This window comes from Typopeltis vanoorti, chromosome 5 (genome assembly GCF_054136105.1).
Source record: "Typopeltis vanoorti isolate ZY-2024b chromosome 5, IOZ_Tvanoo_1.0, whole genome shotgun sequence".
NCBI classification, from domain to species: domain Eukaryota; kingdom Metazoa; phylum Arthropoda; class Arachnida; order Uropygi; family Thelyphonidae; genus Typopeltis; species Typopeltis vanoorti.
The window spans coordinates 148,756,459-148,781,563 of record NC_143553.1 but is presented as its reverse complement, the minus strand read 5'-3'; the positions used below and the strand labels follow the sequence as shown (position 1 = coordinate 148,781,563).

The 25,105-nt window shown below is 36.7% G+C and overlaps 1 protein-coding gene across 1 annotated transcript in view; it reads right to left on the bottom strand.

Annotated features, from left to right (window-relative positions):
• Nucleotides 1-25,105, bottom strand: part of Oseg4 (intraflagellar transport protein Oseg4) — a 377,419-nt gene that overhangs the window by 294,082 nt on the left and 58,232 nt on the right. Inside the window, exons 7-9 of the mRNA XM_090392828.1 lie at nt 15,504-15,584; nt 14,981-15,134; nt 3,672-3,811 (exon numbers count right to left, since the gene is read on the bottom strand). Of these exons, the coding sequence (XP_090248954.1) occupies nt 3,672-3,811; nt 14,981-15,134; nt 15,504-15,584 (375 nt within the window). The remainder of the gene's footprint in view (nt 1-3,671; nt 3,812-14,980; nt 15,135-15,503; nt 15,585-25,105) is intronic.

Here is a 25,105-nt window from a genome sequence, read left to right as displayed (position 1 = left end):
TCTTTCATTTTCTTTTCAATAATCTTTCTGTATTTTAGTCTACAGTTCACATCTGAGAGCTGCTCAACTTTTATTCGCTTTAAAACTTTCTTACATTTTAATTTCTTTTCAATATGAAATTCAATTTTATCGTGCTCAAGACTAAATAGTGATCACTTCCAATTTCAAATCCTCTGTACACTCTGGTGTCCTGCACCAGGGAGAAAACATCACTATCAACAATAACATAGTCAATGAGACTTTTCTTATTCCTGGCCTCTTCTCTCCATGTGAATTTGTGCACATTTTTATGTTGGAACATGGTGTTAGTAATAACCAGTCCATGTCCTGAGCAGAAATTCAACAGATATTTGCCATTATTATTAGCTTTGCTTTTTCTCCAAATTTTCCCAAAATATTTTTGTATGTCTCACAATCATTTCCTACTCTGCTATTTAGATCCCCAACAAGGACCAACTTTTCCTTTTTCATTGTGTCAGTTGCTTTTTCTAAAGCGTCAAAAAATTCCTCCACTTCTACCTTAGTAGAACCTTCTGTGGGACCATAGGCACAAATAAGTCTCATTGTCCAGTTCCCCATTCTCATATTTGCCCACATTACTCTACTTGAGACTGACTGCCATTGAAGAAGATTAGCCTCGTATTTTGTGTTGAATACTATGGCTACTCCTTCTTTTCCTTGATTGTCATTGCCTGAATATAACATTTTGTATTTATTGCTCAGAAAGATCTCACCAGTTTTGGTCTTTTTTGTTTCAGTCACCCCTATTATGTCGATCTGGTACTTATCTAATTCCTCAGCTAGCTCCATTTCTTTGCCATTCAGGCTTCTTATGCTGATAGTACCGATCTTTAACTCTGGTGATGTTGAGTTGGGGTTTGTTTTCAGATTTGTTCCAGTAGCTGACTTTTCGCTGTTTGCCCTGGTTCCCTGGCGAAAGCAACGGGGGCGTTGTTTAACCGGGCGACGCCCCAGCCCGGCATGAAATTTTGTCATGTTGTACCATCATTTTTTTTTTTTATTTTGGTTTAACCAATAAGAATACAATTTGGTCGGCTAAATCCCAAATTGCCAGCCCATCCTCGTTCGTTCAGTATCAAAGTAGATACCCAACTGGGTGCACCACGAGAAGGTGAGGATTGGACATTAGGTCAGAAGCTCTAGTCGGTTCTCTGCATTCCTTTAAAGGCTATGTGGAGGTCTCCTCTCAGTTATACAGCTTTGACCCTTAAGTACCCCTATATAAGGGATAATATATATATATATATATATATATATATATATATATATATATATATATATATATATATATATATATATATATATATATAGAAATATATAAGTATTCTGTTCTTTGATTTTCTTGTTTCTACACACTGATGATATATGTACTTTCATTAAAGTTAATTACTGTGGTTATCATGTAATTTTGGTGTTTTTATAGTTATTCCACATGTACCTTTAAAGATTAACAAAAAATTCTAATCTCATTTTGTCCTTTATCAGCAAACAAGTATGAACGTGTGAAGTAGCTTCATGAGTAGATTACATGTATATGGAGACTGATGACTTCACATCAAAGTGCCCTAGTATCCCAAAATATCCAGAAAGTGGTTTGGGTTGTGATGCTCCCCATAATGTATAGCAATATATACATCTAAAAGGAAATGAGCAGTGTATTATGGACATACAATGGCTTAGTCATGAAGGTAATGGCTCACATGTGAGTAATGAATAAAAACAATATAATTTCTTGTTAAGTATAACTTACTATGTAAATATGCTAAAAAAAAACAAAAAAACAAAAAAAAACACCTTTCTAGTGACCTATTTTTTCACAAATGAATTAGCTTTTGTACATAGAGATCTTTCAAGAAAAATTTAATATTATGACACATACTGTAAAAGGCACACTAAGAGGTCTTCAGCTGTTTCATGCAACCATATGGAAAATATGTTGCTGACAAGGTCTACTGTATGGTCTTCTGGTTCATATTATGTACATTGTTACAAACACATATACAAATCAGCCTGTAGGAGAATAAAAATAAATTACTGCTCTTCTTTCTGCCTGCAAAACCTATTCCACCAGTTAAAGAAACCTGACACGAAGCAGTATTTTAACAATTTCTGGGACTGAACTTTCTGGGAAGAGAATTCTTCTTCTAATAAAGTAAGCATTTCTTGTGTAAATACATTAGTAAGCAATAATTTATCATTGAAACTCATGAACATTATTTCACTTCATATGTGAAAATTTTTAATTTTATAAACAAAAAAATGCATTTCTCATATGAAGGAATTAGTATTTTCTATATAAGACTTAAGAAGTATACTAAATAATCAATACTAAAAAATGTCATTCTCATTTCACATAAGAATGACATTTTTATTTCCATCATTGCATCCTTCAATTGGAAAAGACCTCAGCTCAATTCTTGTCATGACAGGAGGGATCTGTCTTTATGTGGGCTTTTTTCAGTCAAAGGTGAGTTAGCTGATTCATACAGTGGTAGCAGGGTTTTTTTCTCTCTTTCTTTCCACATGCACACAGACAAATCTGCCAAAATACGCATTAAATTTACAGACACAAAATGCAGTTAGTGGGTAGTAAGTGGCACAGTGTGTAGGTAATAGAGATGGCCCGGTTGTCCGAGTGGTTAGCGTATCCGCTCTCCAGCCAAAAGGCTGCAGGTTCGAATCCTGCCGTGGGCATGGATGTTTGTGATTGTCTGTGAAAGCACTAGTGGTGGCAGTCGGCAGTAGATGGTGTTGGTGTTAGATGACGAAGGTTGGTGGAGTATTGAGATTGTAGAGTTGGTGCCATCCCTCGATGAGTCTTTGGACTCCCTGGAGGTGTGATATAATAATAATAATAATTAGTGCAGATGGAGGTTATATAAAACGGAGTACCATCCTTAGACTCTTAGACTTAGACAAGTACTTAGACTCTTGGAGTCCTTGGAGTATCAAGTAGTAACAGGAATAATAATAATAATAATTTTAACATTTTAGATTTTAGATATTTTATAAATATATGAAAGATATTTTTTCCTTTGAGTGGAAAATAATTGGATTTGATTCTTGTCGTGACAAGAGGAATCTTTATATGGGCTTTTTCAACTGAAGGTAATCACCTTCAGTTGAAAAAGCCCATATAAAGATCTCATATGGAGGTAGTAGGATTATTCGTCCAGAAACTCAGATTTTTCATCCTGCATATACAGGCAATCAGCTATGAGAACACACACAATTTACAGACAATATACATGGAGGTGGGCAGTAGAGGGTGCTGTGTGTTGATAGTAGTAGCATGTAGTTTGAGGATTAAATAAGGGAGATGGTGAGTTGTAGTGGAGTGGTGTGCCCTCTCATGATGAGTTCTGTGACTCCTTGGCGATATCACATAATAATAATAAACTGTTATTAATATTAATTGTTATCTAATATTAATTTAATATTTGCCATCATTTCAAAATTATAGTAATTTAAGGTATTTGCCAAAAATCATTACATATTATTAAAGTAAATAATAATATTAAAATAGTATTATTTATTTCCTATTGTGCCTAATATATAATGTGTTTTGATCATACAGAGAAATCATTACAGTTTGCATACATATCACACACTATACAGTAGCATTCTTAATGAATCAGTATACAATTTACCTTACCAAGTGGGTTATAAAGTTTCACCATATTTCTTTTATCAGATTCACTAAAGGATTTGCCTGTTACTGCAAGAATACTACCATCATGATTCCATTCTATAGAACTCACTTTCAGATCTGTTTCTATAATAACAGGACCTAAAAAAAGTTAAAATGCAAAAGTTCAAAAAAAATCTAAAAAATGTAAAATGAAATAAAATTAAGAATTTTATGTTTTTTTTTTTTTAATATCAACCCTAAATGAAAAATGGCAGAACACACAGTGCAGCACATTAATGGTATGGAAATAGGAGCTAAGATGAACCTGCTGATATTCTTTTTGAGTAGCCATGGATTATAATCTTTAAGAAACATTTCCCGAGGAAAGTTCTAGAGAGAATGGATGTTGAGATATCACAGCTTGTGTTATTACATATCTGGTGGCAAATGGAAAAATGATGGATAACTCAACAGTAATGATGGAAATATCTGTAGAAAAATATAAAACAGAAACAGGCCATTTATAAGACTGCAGCTGAAGTGAGTCTGTCAAAGAAAGGAGGAGGACCAATTACACAACTGTCCTCTTCTGGACAGCATCAAGAATTTTTAATACTTTATCATATTGGAGAACTGAAGTGGCTTGACAAAAGTTCCAAGTTTGGCCCCTAGAGCAGGGCTTCTAGAATATGTAAAAATTAAATTAAAAACACAAAAAATATATAAATTGATAAAATAGGAAAAAATTACTTAGCCCACCCATGGTACAAAATGTACTCTAGGTTTGCAAATAACATTTTGTGGGTGGGAGCAATGTAAAAAAAAATTGAAAAGTGAAAAGTAATGTCCAAGTAGAAAAAAATTATGTTTTTTTTAAGGCAGGAGGTTAGATATAATGTCAGTCAAAAGGGGGAAAGAGAGAAAGAGTGATCAAATCTTGCCAGATAATCTGGGTATTATCAAAAGCAAGAGGAGACAGATCTTTCTTGTGAGAAAGTAGGACTATGTTTTGTTAGCATTCAAGGTGAGTTAAGTCATCTTCATTCCACTGAACAATGGATGGAGATCAATATTTAAGGCACTGGTGGTATAAGAACTTGAAGCTTGATATGGGTGAGTACCACATGGTTTGTTAAATAAGTAGGAAACATAGAATGTACTATCATCAGAAAAACTATGGGTAGTTTGAGATCAGTGAGAGGTTATTTACATAAAGAAAAAAGAGGGTGGGTGATAGAACAGAATCCTGGGAGAATGAAGAAATCTGAAGGGAAAATTGACTAGTTCCATAAGTGGAAAGCTGAACAAAGAAGGGCATCTTGCTAAGGAGGCCCCTCTGCTAGATCCGATTAAATGATCTGCAGCTATCAAGAACAAAAGTACAGGCTTCTTCAAACCTTTCTCTGGTGAGTGTCCAGTGGGCTACCACAGGATATATATTTTTTAAATGGTTTTTTTTAAAAGAAAAGGATTTTTTAAAATGGGATTTATATAGCTTTGTTTCTATGATGTTTCTATGTATAGATGACATTGAGGAAAGGGGTAAAATTTTCATCAAGATCAGAAGATTTTTTGGTGTCCATGCTATTTAAGATTTCTTTCTGGCAAAAAGGTTGGCATGTGGTGCACTGTTTCTGGTATAGGAGAAGAATGATGATGAGGGGAGGTTAGATTATTTGTCCTTAGGCAAGAGAGAGAGAGAGAGAGAGAAGCACAGATGAACACAAGCCACAACCAAGGTTCTTGGGAAACTTCTTGTACAAATAGCATGTCTTCCATTTGTCCAAGAAGTTTACTGCATTTTAGCTCTTGAAATCAGATTTGGATTTGGTGATAGGGCTTGACAAATACACTCGCCCACATACCTGTGGCAAGTAGATTTTGCCAACTGATGAGGAGAAGCACACTGGACAAAACAAAATATTTTTTTATTTAGTTATTATTATTATTATTGAGTCTGCCCATCCCTCCATGGAGTGGGCAGACTCATTGTGGGAGGTTCATTCAACTGACAACATATTTATCATATATATTTCCATGTGCGGAAAGTATATCCAATAAAAACATCTTTCAAAACAAATCTTTTTTTTTTTTTTTAATTTTAAGAAAACATGAAAGAATGTGTAATATAAAGAGCCAGGCTAATCTAGTAACAAATGATATTTTCCATAAAATCAATGTTGTTTTTACTATTCTTCCTATTTTTATTGAATGGGCTTACTGACCTCTTCTTGGAATGGTTCTCACAGAAAGGAAATATCCAAACAATGATGCAGCACCATCAAAAAAACTGGTGGTGCTGTATGCAAAATTATGGAACAAGAAAGTACGATTTGTGGTGGGGAAAAGGAGTCTTGGGCGAGTACATCTTTTTCATGGCAAGTAGGATTTTGCATAATTTATCAAACTTTGGTGATAGTTGTTTTGCAACTGTTGTGCATGTCTGTGTAGTCTGAGAATGATGGTATTATCTCAAGCCATTTATCTTTATGCGACCTCACTTTTCAAGTTGCAAACTGAGGCTTGGATAGTGGTTTGGATAGTTACTAGATAGAATGGAAGCCTTCATTCCAGCAAGAATAATTTATGTAACTCATTCAGTACTATTTAAACTGAAGAAATGGAAAAACAGTAGCTGACAATGGAATGAGTATAAGCCACGCAGGTCATCCCACTTGCTGCTAATTACAGAAAGGAAAAATTATCTTTATGATACACTTTTTTTAATGTGAATCCTCTCTAAAAAAAATTGTAAACTTACTAGATATTATACTGTGGGTGAGCTAAGAGGTAGATAATTTGAAAATCCTGCTCAAGAGCCAAACATGAAAGTTTTTCAAGCTGGGTAGTGGTCTCACAACATGCAATGACATTTATCTTAGATATCAGCTAACACCTTTTATAGGGAGTAGGTGAAGCTGTTTTAGCCCTATCTAACTTTTAGAGACTGAGTAGGCAGTTCAATTTCCACTGGTAGTCAATCAGAGATTTCTGGTCCAAGACTACTACTAATTTGAAGTGGCATCCAGTGAAGAGATGACTAACAAGTGCTGCCGTCTCACCTAACACAATATATTTATTTATTTTTATGTATGAAATAACATGGGTTCTACTGTCGATTTTCTTGAGTTTACAGGACAAAAAAACTGAGTCTTCCAGAGGAAAAAACCCACATGCCTGTGACAGAGATCAATGAACTCAGAAACCAGTCAAAGAAAGGCTTAAAAAAGTTTGATTCTGGTCATCTAGTAGGCGACCAGAATCAAAACTAGGTAATTCTTTGGGTAGCTTAGTGCTGAAGAGTGCAAAACGCCACTTCCACTGAGCTACACATCTGTTATCTAAAAATGTTCACAAATGTCTATGTCTGTGATTGGCCAAACAAATCAGTAAACTAAAAACGAGTTCTTGGTTAAGATATGATCGAAAAAAGTGCTGAGATTGTAGAAAGGATTGTCTAGCATTTTAGATGGTTGATGGACAATTTGTGTTGGTCAACATTTACAATATGGAAGAGAAACTTTGATTAGAAAATAAGCTGAATTCGGGACAAACAAAGGTTGTCAGGATCAGATATTCACTTATAAACAGTTGAGAAATCACTGGAACCTATCTCTATTTAAGTTTTGTGGAACTGAAAAGGACATGACAAGGTGCCAAGAGAAAAGCTGTTCAATATGGTACAGTTATAGGCATAAATTTAATGGGGCTTTATATATATATAAATATATATATATAAAACCCTGTTTAATATTAAGCAATTCATAGTGTCCATATTTGAACGGTAAGTCAGCAGCAGTTAGCATTGAAGGAGGTACAAGAAGACGGTTTTATGTAAAATCAGGTATGCCACAAGGGTCCACTATCATTACTGTTATTATTATCAACACCTGACCGCCATGGAGTCAGAGACTCATCGTGGGAGGTACACATTATTGCACACAATGTTCATCCAACCGTGCCTTAAAATGATTCAATGTGTCTACATTCATAACATACTCATGCAATGTATTCCACTCACCAACCACTCTCCATGCAATGAACCTTCTTCTCACTCCTCTGCTCACATCTGCTTTATACAGTTTCCAGGGATGGCCTCTTGTTCATTTATTTCCTTATCACTCAACTTCTCGTTCCATGGTATAGCTCCAAGCTATCTCCTAAGTTTGTCATAATCATCAGCCTTAGAATTCCACATATATCCTTTTCTCACAGAAGTTTGCATATAGCTCGTCACAACCTACATGATCACTTTCACCAACTGGAGGAAAGTGTGAAACCCCACTCACAATTACATTCTCTGGTGGTATGATCAGATCTAAAACTCTCGATCCTCATGTGTCCTCCTTTACATGCTGCCTGAGATAGTTATCTCTCAAGAACTCCAGAAATTCATCTTCCTTATTCCCAAATGCTAATTCTTCATTCCAATCTATATTACCATAATTAAAATCACCCATAATGATTACACTTCCTTTGTTCACTAATCCAAGTTGTTTATACATTTCTTCATCACCTGGACTACAGCAATATCTAGCTACATATGTCTTCCTGTCAACTTCCACGTTACACCACTCTGCCTCATACTTCATTACTTATATGGATCATATTATGAAGGAAAGTGGTATTAAACTTAATATCAATATCAACTTAATAATATAGAAAACCAGTACAAATCTGTAGATTCTTAACTAAACTGAATAATTACTGTGATGAAATTGGGATGAAAATCAACAGTAAAAAGTAAAAAAAACTATGAAAATAGGTAGGATCACTTAAAAACATCAGCTGCATTCCTGAATTGGGAACCTACAGAATGAGCAAAATATTTTTGCTATTGAGGCAGTTTCAGTGAAGATGGCAAGTTAAATATGGAAACAGACAAGAAAATATGTAATGGTATGGGGGGGGGGGTCAAATGAATAAATTTAAATGAAAGAAAAGATGAATTAGTCACAACAGTAAACTAACAGTATATAAGACTGTGGCTAACTCAATTTTAACCTATGGATCTAAGAGCTGGGTTTGAAATGAAACAGCTAATCAAGGGGTCCACAGCTCTGAGAAAAATTAGGAGAGTGAACAGATGGCATCAATGGCAGAATCATATTAAAAAATGAAGATATTAGGAAGGAATATGGCATTGTTAGCATTCAGGAATGGGTAAGCAGAACTAATCTAATGTAGTATGGTCACTTCAAAGTGGATCAATGCAGTTGGAAGTGCTTCAGAAGACTGAAATATAAGATCTAACAGATAACAGAGTATCTGAAATATGAAAAATAAAATTTTATGTTGGAGATGGATTTCATTGCCCACTGAAATCCATCTCCAATCTTCAGGCTGCCAATGAAATCAAAAAAGATTTCATTGGTAGCCTGAAGTGGGTTAAAAAATTCCATGTTTAGTCTCTAGAGCATATGGTTTCTAGACCTGCTAAAAAAAAATAATAATAATAATAATAAAATGAAATATACACACATATATAAATATATATATATATATCAAATCAAAAAAAAAAAAAATCCATAACCCACCCATAGTGTGAATGTTCTATGGATTCACAAATAAAGCCAATTTCAAAAAATGATATGTGTCTGCCATTAAACTATTAACCAATTGCTCTCACCTCAGTACTGGCTAAAGTAATGGTGAAGGTCATCAACAGTCCAAAGAAGTGTCAACTGCCCTGTTAGATTCTGCCAATCAAGATGAACAGCAGATCTCCTCTGAACATGTGCTATGAAAAGGTTAGGAAAACCTATGTTGTTGCATTTTCAAGACATCTGATAAAGTTTAGTGCTGAGAGCTTTTCAGTGAATTGCGTTTTTGTGGTCTGCATTCCTCTGTTTGTAATTAGATTACCAGTTTTCTTTTGGGTCATTTACAGCTTATTATGGTGGAAGTGCTCTCTCTCTCTCTCTCTCTTTGGATTTTCCTATTGCAGGTGTTCCCCAGGCTAGGCTCTGTTATTTCACCCATCCTCTTCCTCATATACATAAATGACTTTCTCTCACTGACCTCAAATCTCATCAACAATTTTACTGATAATGGAACTCTCCACTCATCCTTATGATATGACAAACCTTGAGATGTTCAAACATCTTAAGCTTAAAGATCATCTACAATAATAAGTGTCCTAAACATTTATTTCCATGTCATCCTTTAATGGGATAATAACAACATAGTTACCTTCACTGCTTCCAAAACATTCTTGCAAATAAGACCTTATTTCTTTACTTCTTAACAGTCATGACCAGAGCTCTCTTCTCAGACTGACTCTTACGCCTAGCCTTTCCTAGTATAACCACATCATCTGTATAACATCCTGAGCTTCCAGAAAACTTTGCCTTTTTCACTCAAGACATTACTTTTATCTACCTACATACTTACTCTCTACAAATCCCAGATTTTTTCTTTTAAGGTTACACAGTGGTTAGCATCCATTGTGAAGAATTTATGAAGACAAAAACACACATGTTGAAGTAATTACTTTATTTCTAATTATGAAAATAACACTCAGTGTTTCGACTTCTGTACTGAGGTCATCATCAGGAAAACATACATATGCACAGAACATAAGGCTACATGACACCACACAAAAGTAAGATAAATCTAAATGCTTTGTTAGTCATTTATCCTACCCTGACCTCTGGCAAAAAAAAAAAAAAAAATTAATAAAATAAAATAAATAGATAAATAATAGTTTTTGTCTCCATAAATTCTTCACAACGATATCCCAAATTTTGCCAAACATGGAATAACGCTCTTAGATTAGGAGTGGTGCATGTAAACATAAAACCCCTCTAATTCTTGATGATGTCAAAGACTTCAGTTGATTAACAAACCATCTCTTACACAGACTGGTTTCAGCTACTGGCTCATAGACGGTCAGTTTCTGCATGTCGCTTCTAGAGATATTTCCGTGGATGCTGTTCAGCAGAACTAGTGTCCATCATGTCCTGCCATTTTTACTGAACCTACAGTAACATGAGCAACAGTTACCCAATATCTTCTTACAGTTGATCTGTTGACTTATCAAACTTGCTACTTCCATTCAGCTTTCATTCTATCTGCTCAATTCTCTAGAATAGTCTTCCCCATAAAGTATTCTCCCAAGAATACAACTGCTTGATCTTCAAGATGATCAAGAATATCAACAGATTCTTTGATTTTTACCTCAGCCTATGCATGGCATTTATTTGTTATAGGCCTTCTAGCCTCTCATGTGTGGGAATGATATTAAAAAAAAATATGACGATTATCTAATTTACTACTGTTATGCATGCTTGTATTGTTGTTGGTATTTGTACATAAATATGTAAAAAAAAAAAAAAAAAGTGAAAAGGAAGAGAGAGAGCTAGGTGAATGAATATATAACCCAAACCATATATGATTAAACAGAATGGGCAAAGAAAGATTAGCAAAACAAGTGTTCTCTGCCAGGTTGGCAGCAAAACGACCCAGAGAGAGACCAAGATATAGGTGGATTGATATGGTACAATGTGCCTTAGATGATAGAAATATAAGATTTGATAATGTTGGAGTCTTGACAAGTAACAGACTGATTTGGAGGAAAATTTTAGATAGGAAGTTAGTAATGATGTAATTTTTTTCATGTAGTACTATCATATCCTGTACACCCCTTGAGAGTACAAGGCAGGAATTTGATGATGATGAACCATAAATGAGGTGGTGAACTTCATGTTACACACCTCATCTGGCCACAGTGGTAGTAACTCAAGATAAAATTATATACTATTAATTTTTTTCCAACTCTGAGTTAATCAGTCTCAGCTTTGGGAATGGTTTCCTCTGGATATTTCGGGTTCCTCATCACAAATAAAACCAACCTTGAATCATATTTGTAACATTATATGTACTGCAAGTAAGTTAGGTATAAAGTAAAAATCTGAGTAATTTATAGTTTTCATACCATTGGAACCCCTAAATGGGATTAAATCTTCTGATGGAATGCTAATATTAATACTAATAAAATGAAGTATTTAAATATTGCATATTGAATGTTTTCAAAAATGATATTGAGATATGGAATTCTGAAATTTTTTATCGATGGGGGAGTGGGGAGTTTGATGCTATTCTGCTTTAGTAGAGAGTATATTTAGTGGATGGTTGAAGCAAATGATAACAACTGTGTCTTTCAATGAGTCCATTTAAAAGGATTTTTCATTTTTCTGGAGTGACTTACTTATTCTACTAGAGAAATCGACTTCTGTATGTTTATGGAAGTTTTTTCACTTGGCTATGCTACCAATTATATATTTGGTTTAATCCTTTATCTATGTGTAAGCAAACCAAGTTTGAGCCTGAAGTATTTTCAGGACTGGGACAACTTGTGCCAAAGGTGGTATAAATTCTCATCACTCGCCTTAGTATCCCATAATGCAAAGCACATTTCCTTGCAGACACGTATAATGCTATGCATTAAGGGAAGGGTCACTATCCAGACCAGTTTCGACCTTTATTGAGGTCGAAACTTTATTGTTGAACACGTTCACTGCCATGCTACTCGGGCATAGTTTGTTGCCGTATGCCAAGCATTTTCACTTCTTCAAGGTCAGTACGGGTAATCTCGTTGCCGGCAGTAAGCGTCATACAAGTATATTCGTAGTTAGCTTGTGAGGCGCATATACAATCTACGAATATACACACTTTCGCTGCTAGCTCCGCACGCCAAGCATTTTCACTTCTTCAAGGTCAGTATGGGTAATCTCGTTGCCGGCGGTAAGCATCATACGAGTATATTCATAGTTGACTTGTGATGCTCATATACCAACTACGAGTATACTCATAGTTGGCAGCAAACATGTTAAGTAAAGACCTCTCTAAAAATTAGGCAGTCCTCCAGACCACTCCCTACGAGTGACTGAAGAACCATCCAACTCAGCAGTGGCTCCACTCAGCAACAGGCTCACCCACAACCAAGAAGAGCCATAATCTCAGTGGTGGCCCCACTCAGAGAGAGAGGCAAAAATCTACCCCCCCACCAAGCAGAGCCTCTCACATCTGGGGGAAAGCAACCACTTCTGCACAAGAGCACATTGAAGATCTGGGAGACTTTTATTTTATCTAATCAATAAAAAAAAACAATTATCTTAAATATTAATTAATTATTATTTTCTATCATTTCCTAGCAAGCAGCAACAATTGTATTTTAATAGGTGATCCACTGAATGTTCGTTATTTGTATTCCATTCCTATAACTGTTTGTGTGCCACTGAAGATGTACTATTAGTTTTAGTATGAAATATTAGCACCTTATTAATTAAGAAGTTATTACTGTGGTCTTACTTTTACTTTTATATAATATACTTTTAATAATTATATTATGCCATAGGTACCTCTAAAAATAAAAAATATGTATAATGCTATGCCTTAAGTTTTAATAATAAGGTGTGACACCTTTCGGCAACTGGCATATGGAAATATGACTTCTCCATTACTTCCACCTTAGTATCACCACTTTTGGCTCTGACTCCCACTGATGAGACCTCAATAAAGGTCGAAACCAGTCTGGGTAGTGACCCTTCCCTTAATGCATAGCATTATACATGTCTGCAAGGAGATGTGCTTTGCATTATGGGATACTAAGGCAAGTGATGAGAACTTATACCACCTTTGCCACGAGTTGCCCCAGTCCTGAAAATACTTCAGTAGGTGCAAACTTTGTTTGCTTACACTTGGATAAAGGATTGAACCAAATATATAATTGGTAGCATAGCCAAGTGAAAAAACTTCCATCAACTTATCTCTAATCCAGAGAATTTTAATAATAAGGGTGTGACACTTTTTGGCAACTGGCATATGGAAATATGACTTCTTCATTACTTCCACCTTAGTATCATCACTTCTGAGTCTGGCTCCCACTGAAAATTGATGTTCTTTAAGTCTGGTCTAGCACAACACAGTACTAACACTGAATAATATCCAGTGGGGATAAAGCTATTCTCCTCCATAGATGCAGGTTCAAATAATTACAACCCCAATCAAATCCAACAGATAATTGAATCTTATGTTCCAATACCTAAGGTATTGGAACATGTTATCTTATGTTCCTACAAATCTTATGTTCAACAAAATTTCCTCTTTATTGCCTTCTACAAAGGATAAACTGTCATCTCTATCTTTCGCTGGCATTTACCAAATACCATGTGAATGCGATGTTTCTTATTTTGGACAAACTGGCCGTTCTGTGGAAACAAGAATTAAAGAACATCAATATTATATTGAATGCAACAAACTTCAGAAGTCTGGTCTAGCACAACACAGTACTAACACTACTTATTGAGTATTAACACTGGATAATATCCACTGGGATAAAGCTATTCTTCTCCATAGATGAAGGTTCAAATATGAACGCCTTTTTAAAGAAAGTTGTGAAGCTATTTTACAATGACCGAATTTAAATCGAAATGATTGTCTCTCTCTCTCGAAGATCTGAGAGACTTTTATTTTATGTAATCAATAAAAAAAAACAATTATCTTATATATTAATTAATTATTATTTTCTATTAATTCCTAGCAAGTGGCAACAATTGTATTTTAATAGGAATGTTCGTTACTTGTATTCCATTCCTATAACTGTTTGTGTGACAATGAAGATGTACTATTAGTTTTAGCATGAAATATTTGTACCTTATTAATTAAAAAGTTATTACTGTGGTCTTACATGTTCTTTTAATAATAACATTATACATGCATTATGGGATGCTAAGGCAAGTGATGAGAATGTATACCACCTTTGCCACGAGTTGCCCCAGTCCTGAAAATACCTCAAGCGCAAACTTTGTTTGCTTACACTTGGATAAAGGATTAAACCAAATATATAATTCTGAATGTTCAGAATTTTACTAATTTTAAAACAGGGAGCAATTCTTCAAATGACAGGATGAGATTCTATTTCCAGAACTCCAAACTGCAGTGAAAGATGAAGCAAAGATGCAACTATTTCAGTGCCAATTTTCCTAACTATATACCTTTCTACCTACCAGATGTTTCAATTGATGAAGTAAAACAATACTGACCCTGGGCAGCAAAATGTCTAACTCTAGTCCTGCTGATTTGAAAAGTAAAAACTATCTGTTGATACATCCACAACCTTCTCCTCCATCATCAAACTAATGCATATTTTTTAAAGTGTTTAGGTGATTTTCTACACATCTGAAATTTTTATAAGAATAATCGTATTCTAAATATTTGAAATTTACATGTCAAAAATAAGAAATCCATCTTAGATTTAGAAAAGAAATATATATTTCCATACATATAAATGTTATAAGAGATTTATTTTTATGAACTTATACTAACTATCATCATTCTCATTCTTCATCAGATGAATTCTACCATTATCATAAGCAACTGCCAATGTAGGAACATCTCCAGATCTTCCTTTGTACCACTTAATACCTATAAGATTTGTTGCTGATGCCACTGTCTGAAGAGATGGAAGAGGTACTTTAGCCTTTAAAAAAAAAAAAAAAAAATCAGTTAGATATTTCTTGAATTATATTTTATGAATAAAATAATAAGTGATTAGAAATTACTTAATAGCAAGCAACATTTTCTGTATGTCGGTAATACTACATAACAAAGTGATTTGACAGTGATTTTCCTCAAATAAATTTCATCAAATAGATTTTTCATCACTACCAAGCAAATATAGCAATTAAAGAGTACTTCAACTAAGTACAAGTGCAGTGAAAAAGCAGGTATTTTGTAATACTCATGCATATCTTCTTCATAATAGCTGGTAAAGATTCATATTTCACATTTGTTACATATAAAAAACACAAGATGTTATAAATATTTGCTTTACTAATGAAAGACTTACCACAAAGGTTCCTCCATGTTCATATATATGAACTTCACCATTTTGCATTCCAAAAAGCACCAGTTTTCCATCAGGAGACCACTATGAGATCAAAGTTAATATATTTTAATTAGAAATACTTCAACTCAATAAATCTATAACAATAATAATAAATTATGCTATTATTAATTTCTTTCAAGAAAAATAAAATAAATTCACTCCTTTCCAATAAATTCCTTAAAATTCCAAGAAAAGAAGTGCAAAATTTGAAAATAATTAGCCAGCCATTATTAAAACGGGAAAGCATTCATACAAGACAGTACTTCTGTTACATTTAATTTAACATCAATCATATTTAATTTTTTTACATTCCTTTATTTCACTGATAACCAGAAAATTATAATAAATTTCCATTTGACTTTACTGTGAATGCTTGGGAGAAATTCAGATTTAATTATCATTCATTCTTTGTAATTCAAAGTATTTTTGTTATTTTTTTTTAATATCCGATCCACACACAAAAGGCCACAAGACCTGTAGCACATTAGTGCTGTGTGTGTGTGTGGGGGGGGGAACAAGAGGAATAGAAGAAAGGAGGAATCTGTTCACATTTTGCATGAACAGCTAAGGACTGTTAATTTTTTGGGAAGGCAGAAAGTGGGGAGACTGTTCCAAAGAACAGAAGTAGACGGGGCAGTGAAGCTGGTTTGGTGAGTTTCAAGTAGGACTGTAAAAGGGTGTTGGTTAGCAGTGGGTCTTGTTTTAATGATTTTGGAGAAGAGCAATGGAATAATAGTGGTCAATTCATCAGAGCACTGTCCATGAAAGTATCTGTATCTGTAGAAGAGGCAGAAATGGAACGTATGTATGTGAGATAAGGATTGAAGCAGATATGTGAGAGAGGAATCATTAATTAGCTGGTGCCCTCTTCTGGATAGAATTGAGCAATCTTAGAGAGGATTTTGGTGCACCACCCCAAATACTGGAGCAGTATTCCATGGATGGGTGGATTTGGGATTTTTATAGTTAGCAGCTGTGGAGGTGTGAAGTAGTGTCTTGTGCAAAAAAGTACACCAAGTTTTTTGACAGCTGCTAGCTATAGTTGAAATGTGGTTGTGCCAGGAAAGATCGGAGAAGCAGGTCAGTCCAAGAAGAGAAATCTGATTGTGTTTGGATATCTCAGTATTACTGAAGGTAAGGGGGAGGGATGCAAGCTCTTTCTTGTGAGGGATCAGACAGGAGACTGAGTTTTGTTGGCAATAAAGTTTGCAAGGTTATCCTTGCTACACTGCGATATAGTTAGGAGATCTGAGTTAAGGTCACAGGTCATAGTAGATCTTGAGGATTCCAATACTTGAGCACTGCAAGGTTTATCAATGAAAAGAAGGAATGGAGTGTACTGTCATCAGCAAAGCTCTGGATAGGATTGGGAGTCTGTGAGAGCAGTTCATTTATATACAAGAGAAAGAGAGTGGGTGAAAGAACAGCACACTGGAGTACTCCTGCATTGGTGGGGAAGTCTGAGAAGAGGAAACTGTCCACTATGAGCAACCAGCGAGAAAGTTGGCAATCTGGTTGCAGAGTGTAGAAGGCAGACCAGGATAGCAGTTTGTTAAGTAGGCATCCTGTGCCAAACCTGATCAAATGCCTTTGAATATGGATAGGAACATGAGTTTCTCCAAATTTTTCCATGGCTTGAGTCCAGAGGTGGGTGGTGAAAGCAAGGAGATCAGCTGTAGATAGTAAATGGCAGAATCTATACTGCTGGTCACTGATCAGTTGATATGTCTCTTGGTGGTTCAAGAGTTGGTTGTTGATGACCTGCTCCATAATTTTAGAGAGAGAGAGAGAGAAGAGAAGTGAGAGTAATTGGACAGTAGCTCATTGTTTAACTTTTAACACTTTTCTTTGGGATAGTCTGGATGTGGACCTGTTTCCATGTTGTAGAGTAGATGCTAGTTGAATAGGACAGATTGAAGAGACAATACAGGATAGGTGTTAGTTCTGGAGCACAGCTTTTTCAACACAATAGATGGGATACCATCAGGACCAGATGCTTTGATTGTGTTCAGGTTATTATGGCTTCTTCAGATTTCTTTTTTGTTGGAAGATTATGGGTGACATAAGGGAGCTGTTCTTGGTGGAGTGGACAGAACTTTGCCCAGGTCATCAATGCAGAAATTGGAAGAGTGACGCCAGTTGGCCTTGTCTTTAAGTGAGGTAATTACAGTACCATCTGGATGTGAGAGTGGCTGAAACCTGGGTGGGCAGAAGTTTCTGCAATGGCCTTGACAAGCCAGAAAGAACGACTGCCATTTGGGCAGGAGGTGAGTTTGCAGCATTTGGTACTTTCAAAGTCTGACTTGAACTTGGTGAAGATCCTTTCACAACTGCTGCAGTATAGGCAGAGTGAGTGACTGGAGTTTTGGTCTTGAGCCAATTGTGGTAAGCAGAGGTTTTTTCCTTTACAGCATTGGCAAACTTTTTTGAGAACCAAGACTTGGCTGAAAATTTGGAGTGGGATAAGGGATGAAATCCATCATTCCTGTGAAGATGATTTCTGTTCAGTGACAAAAAAAAAGAGTTGTATGAGGTTGTGATCCAAGTTGCCAAGAGGAGAACTACAACCATAGTATACTTGGAAGGGGAGCTTGTTAGGAAGAGGTCAAGTGTATTGCAAATTGGAGGGAGTTGTCAGGTATCCGGTAGGAAGATGAAGATTGATGATCTGAGATAAATGCTGATGACAAACACCTCAGCATCCCTTCCTGCTTGATCAGTGAATTTTTGAGAATCCACAGTAAAATCACATTTCTTTCAGTTATGATCCATTGTATTTGGAAAGAAAGAGATAAAAAGGCAGCGTAGCCTCTTCTAAAGTATGTGTAGCATAAATCTTTCCTGGAATGCTCAGTGTGGAAATTCCTCTTAATTCTTCCATTGGGTTTTATTTTTCTTTTTTTAAATATCGATAATATTATTAGTTGTATATAAGATGGTGGTCAAGCTAATTTTAACTTATGGATCTGAGAGCTGGGTTAGAAATAAAGCACTTGACAAAAGACTAGAGACCACAGATATGAGAGTCATGAGAAAAAGAATAGGGATATGAACAGATGACATTAATGGCAATATCATGTTAAAAACGAGAATATTAAGAAAGAACTTGATTGTTAGCATCCAGGAATGTGTTAGCAGAGCTAATCTCAGGTGGTATGACTTAAACAGAATGGGAGAGAGGAAAGGTTTGCAAAATAAGTGTTCTCTGCCAGCTTGGCAGGAAAAAGACCCAGAGGAAGACCAAGATATAGATGGATTGATATAGTAAAAATGCCTTAGAAGAGAGAAACGTAAGATCTGATAATGTTGGAGTCTTGACAGATAACAGATTGATTTGGAGGAAAGTTGTTGAAGGAAGTTAGTAATGATGTAAGTTCTTCGTGTAGTACTATCATAATATCCTGTACACCTCCTTGAGGGTACATGTCAGGAATTTGATGATTATGATAATATTATTATCATCCTAGGACCCCATGGAGTCAGAGACTCATCTAGGAGGCCCCTTTTTTCATACACACAGCTCATCATACTGTGCCTTAAACACATTCAAATTCTCTGCACACACCACTCTCGCAGGCAATGCATTCCAACTCTCCATGCAAAAAAACCTGCTTCTCACTCCCTCCTTATACAACTTCTAAGGATGGCCTAATTTTCTCCCAATCTCCTACCATTTTATGAAACACCACTTCATTAATCCCTTACCAACTTGTACATCTCTTTCATATCACCCCTCTTCTTCCTATCCACTAGACTCTGCAATTTCATTGTCTCAACCTTGCTTCATATTCAACATTCCAGAGATCAAAAACTATTTTGAGAGCTCTACCCTAGTCATTATCAGACCTTCTCACCAGGCTTTTGGAATTATGTCCCGTAGCCAATTTAAAATATTTACCTCCATATTTGGGTACTACTGATTGAATATCAACTACAGCAGTTGCATAATTTCACATTTCTAACTCAAATATTGATATGTACTCCTGAATGAATTCTTCTTCAAAATTTTCTATCAATGTGTTATTACTTCTTGTTTCACTTAGCAATCTTTCAACATAATTACTCCAGTCATCTGGAAAATCCTTATCTTCAGTTCTCATGTCACCTTTATTATCTCTGATTTCTTTTACACTTTCCTCTATGTCTATGCTTTTTCAATAGCCTTCAGAACATTTTACCACCTTCTATATTCCTCTTTTTAAACATTGCATCATTTATATTTTTCTCTGTATTGCTCAGAGCACACATTGTCCTATTTAATAGGAATCAATATAGTTTCTTGGTTTCCACAACTGTCTCTTTAATTTTTTTTTATTCCACCAAGGCATGCTGATTTTTCTATCTCCTTGCAGACAGCTTCTTCACGTCTCTCTCTGGCTGAAATAATCAATGCTTTTTTCAAAATTTATTACTGAGTCTCCAAGGTTTGGTTCTTGTTTTCAAACTTTGATATTTTCTTGCATAATTTTGTATATTCAAGTCTTCCGTTCATCTGAAAAAGTTGTTTGATTTTGAATCTTTTTAAAACTTTCTTACTTTCTTTTCAATATGATATTCAGTTTCATCCTAGCCAATACTAAATTGTGAAACTCATTGATTATATTATTGTTGATAGCAATATCTTCATGCTGCTTCAGAGGATTTGAAATAGGAAGTGATCATGATTACTGCCTATTTCAAATTACTTCCTATTTTGATCACAACTACTAGACAATATCACATGTCTTTCCTCCATGTCAATTTGTGCATATCTCTATCTTGGAATATGGTATTAGTGCTGACCAGTCCTGATCATTTTTTCTCAGAACACAACATCTTGTATTTGTTATACAAGATGTTGTAGAAGAATCTCACCTGTTTTTGTTTTCTTTTTTGGGGTGACAACTATTTCAATATGATACTTCTCTACCTCTTCTACTAGTTTTACATCTCTTCAGTTGATCTTTCTCAACTGATGGTGCCTATTATGAATTCTGCTGAAGTTGTAATTTGGTAGTTAGAATTCAAGAAAATACTTAAAGATGGCTAGTCTGATGAAAACCAATGTAAGACAAGGTTACACATTATCTCTCCTCTTAATCAGCATTCTTTAATTAAACAGATTTAGTATTATTATTAAGAGAGAGACCTCCAGGGAGTCAGAAACTCATTGGGGGAGGCCATACTATTTGCACCAGCTGTCATACCTGTTCTTGAATTCATTCATGCTACCTGCACACACAACATCCAACAGTAATCCATTCCAATCATGCACTACTCTATGAGAGAAAAATCTAGCCCTAACCCCCTTCTTGACAGCATTCATTCTCAACTTTCATGGATACCCTCATGTCCTTACCCCATTCTCCATAAAATGAAAAATTCTATCTGCCGAAATTCGGTATAACAGTTTCATAAGTTTGTAAGTCTCAATCATATCACCTCTCTTGTTTGCTAGTATTTACAGTCTATAAATTCTCAATCTGTCTTCATAATCTGTATTCTGCAATCCTGATATCATTTTTGACACTCTCCTTTGCACTCTCTCTCTCTCTCTCTCTCTCTCTCTCTCTCTCTCTCCACTGCATCAGAATTACAACAGAAACCAGGAGACCAGACCTGCACACAATAGTCCAATTGAGGTCTTATCACGGCCTTGCAAAGAGGAAAAATGAGATCCTTATCTTTACATGTCAAGGTTCATTTCAGCATTCTCCAAGTTGCATTTACAATTTTTGCAATGAATTTCAACTTCCTGTCTACTAAAATTCCAGCCTCATCAGTTTCTTCAAGCATAATCCCACCAAAGTTGTTGACTTTACATTTATTAACATTGAAATGACAACTATTTTTACACGTCTACAATTCCAGTCTATTCAAATCATTCTGCAGGTATTGCATATCAGCAGCATTCCTAATTACCCTACCTATCTTTGCATCATCAATAAATAGCTGTATGACACCTGTCAAATAATCCCAATATCATTAATGTACAGATTGAATAACCACGGACCAAGGACTGATCCAGTGGTGTCACTGGTTATTATTATTATTAATCTCTGTACTGATTATGGGCAGTACTACCCTTACATCATGTCCAGACATCTCATCCAGACTTGATATAGGCCTAAGCCTTTACAAGTGTTTTATCCTATGCCTGTTCTAGTTATCATTGTAGTCATTTTCTGGTGGCAACGCCATTCCACCAGTGTGCCCTGTAGGGCCCTCAAGGAAAGAACTTTTATATCCTTATGCGTAAGCCCAAGCTGATTTAAGTTCTTATAGCTATCTGCGTTGCATAAGCCATGTAAAGAGATGGTGGCGCTGGTAAACCTCGAAGTTGCCCCATGCTCCTCCTGTATCTTACTAATAAGATCTCGGTTATTCTTATAATAGTTTACCTTACTATTATGGCTATAGACTAGTGGGCACCCTGTTCCCATCACCTGAGCATCAACTAGCCAAATGTCACCATCTTTTTTAATCGCTAAGTCTGGCTTATGCAAACCCACGGAGGTCCTATAATGTGGTTCCACCATGGTCTCCCAACTTTTGTTCCTAAAGCAGTCGTTCAAAATGGAGACCACGGCATCATATCTCCGCACGCGGACCCCATGGGTGCGGAAGCAACACTGGGCTATATGAGACAATGTCTTACTGTAGTAGCAGCCAGCCCTACAGTCTGAGTCGCCACTACCCCATTGAGCTGTGCAGGATTGAGTGGGCAGGGCATTGATCCTTGTCCTGATAAGGTCAATATACTCAAACCCAGGGAGGAGTCTGGTGCCATCCCTTACCCAATCATGCTGGGGAGGCACCAGATATGACTCTTTTAAAGGAGCACCATCTACAGAACAGTGCAGCAAAGATGCTGACTCAATTAAGGTACCTTGATAATGGGACAGCCTTTAGCCTGCCTAAAGTCGTCTTGTATTAATAGGCTATAGAAAGCCTCTCTGCTGATAGGGGAAGAAGATAGTTCTAACTTTGCAATTCTGGACAGCTGCAAGCATGGGATAAGCCATCTAAGTGATGGAACACCGAGCCCGCTGTCCTTTACCCTTGCATGAAAATATGCAGTAAGGGTGTCAGGCGGCAGTCGGAGCCATGATCTCATGGCTGAATGGATAGCCCTGTCCATTCAGGAGTGTACTGAGATATATGTCCTAACAAGCACCAACTTGTGGTAAAAGTGAGGTAGGAGATAGTGGGAAAGGAGAAACAGTCTTTGCTGGGGCTTGAGAGGAGCTTTCCTCAAAGAAGCAATTGCAGCTTCTAGAATAGAAGGGACAGAAGACCTTCCCTTTGGGGTGAATATGATGCCGAGGTATCTCCACTCTTCCAGGATGGTCAAAGCATGCAACGGCCTCCCGTGCAGGAAAAACTCTATAGTCTCGACCTTAAGCTTCTTGTCACGACCAGAGGGGGCATAAACTAAAGAGCAGGACTTCTTTACATTAATAGAAAGAAGATAGTTCTCAAATAGAGAAAAAGTCAACTGCCCAGTCAAGGAGTTCCTGCAAGCCTACCTTTAGTAGAGGCTATGAGAATAAGATCGCCTGCAAAGGTCATAGCATTAAAGGAAGAAGAGCTTAGAGAGTAGCCTATATGGCTAGGAAGAGAATGAAGAAACTCATCTCTCTTCCTAGCCATATAACTGTGTCATCATCATCTATGACACAGTTAAAGGGGAGATAGAGGATCACCCTGGCGAACACCCGCACTGCAGGAATAGAAGTCGCACAGGACCCTGTAGTGATGGAGCTACCCAAGTATAGCTCCATAACATAGGAAAGAATGGGTTCTGGACATCCAGCAATAGACAGTGCTCGAAGGAGAGCAGGAAGGGAGACGCTATCAAAGGCCTTTGGAGGTCCAGCGATGCCATATATAGAGGCTTAAGGCAGCATTGGAATCAGAGAGAAGAGAAGAAAGAAGATATATATTCTTGGCAGAGCCATCCGAAGGGACAAAAGGTCTCTGTCTATAATCATGCTGTATATGTTACTGAAGTCATTTAACTAAGATTTTATGATAGAGTCTAAGTATCACAGGGGAGATGGTAATAGGTCTAAAGTCTGATGCATGGCTTGAAGTTTCTTTCTTCGGAATGAAGATAGTTCTTGAAGTGCATAGGTATGGTGGTATTGCTTTACTGGAAAGGAGAATGGCCAATAAGTCTTGAAGAATCTTCAACGGCACCTTTCGATGCCTAGCTGCAGGAAAGCCATTAGGTCCGGAGATGGAGAAATTGGATAGAAGAGCTGCTTTGATCTCCTGGATGGAGAGAGGCTGGTATATTTGAATGGCAGAAATGGACTTCAATATCGTAGGTTGGTCATCATCAGGGAAGTGTGGAGGTGGAGCAGAAAAGACTGTACTCCAGAATTTAACAAAATCATCATGTAAGTCTGCTAGAGGTGGAGGGGAAGCACCATCAAGAGTGGTCTTGGCACATTGCCCTCTATTCTTTTTATAGATGGCTGCATAGCTGTAGGCCCTCTTCTTCTGCTTCCTTCTGCTACAATGACAAAGTCATTGTAGAATAAGATGTAGGCTGATGTTGAGGAGGCATCAAGTGTTCGGAGAATTCAGCATGGAGGTAGTCATTTAACTGATCTGTGATATCCATTCCCAGAAGGTGAGTCTGGATGAGAGATTTAAGAATTTGATGGTTATATTCCAGAAGAGGAGGATCATCTAGAGATGATGTCAGGCTGAGAATCAAAGCCTCTTCTTCAACAGCAGGATGGTGGCTGGAAGATGGAGAGGCAGGAACAGGGGATATGGAGATATTACCTGTCCCTACCTGTGGTGGATAAGCTGCCAATTCTTGAACTAAGGCTCTGTAACTGGCTTGCTGTCTATGACACTTGATGGCATCCAAAGATCTTAATTGGAACACCCTAAATAAAGCATTATTGATGTTCTTTATCCCTCAAGCCATCAATTCGATCTCATGAGCGGCGAGGATCTTTTCTTCTTCGCCAGTCCAACGTGCTTTGATGCGCTCAGTTCTTGTTGCAGAGTTGGTTTCTGCTGGATGTTTTGAGGTGCGATGCATGCCAAGGCCAACTGTGGTGCAGAATGCATGATTGCAAACCTGACACACACAAAGTGTCTGAGATTTGGAACTCCTTGACTGCCGGAACAAGCATGATGAGAATGTGAAGAAATGGGTTGATGACAGTCCTTGCAGAGCTTTCTTTTAACTTTCTTCCCGAGGATGCCGCTGGGACAGGTGGCAGGATCATCTCCAAACAAGATACAGACATCTGAAATCACACTCGATGAGTTTTCTGGCTCCGGCCTATAAGAGTCGAGGCCTTCATCTGATGAGTTATTGCAAATGAGGAAACTTAACCCTACCACGGCTGCTAACCTGGAAGGGAGGAATAACATAGCAGGCCAGTCAGTCACCTGAGGGTGTCAAGGAATCGCCCCTAGGAGGCCACCTACTGCTGCACTTGTGAAGTGTCTCAGGGTATGTACAAGCCAAGAACAACAACGCTTCGGATTCCCAAGTCTTAAATTCCTTAAATCTTGCAGATTCACACTTCCCATATATCACTTTTTATCTGTCA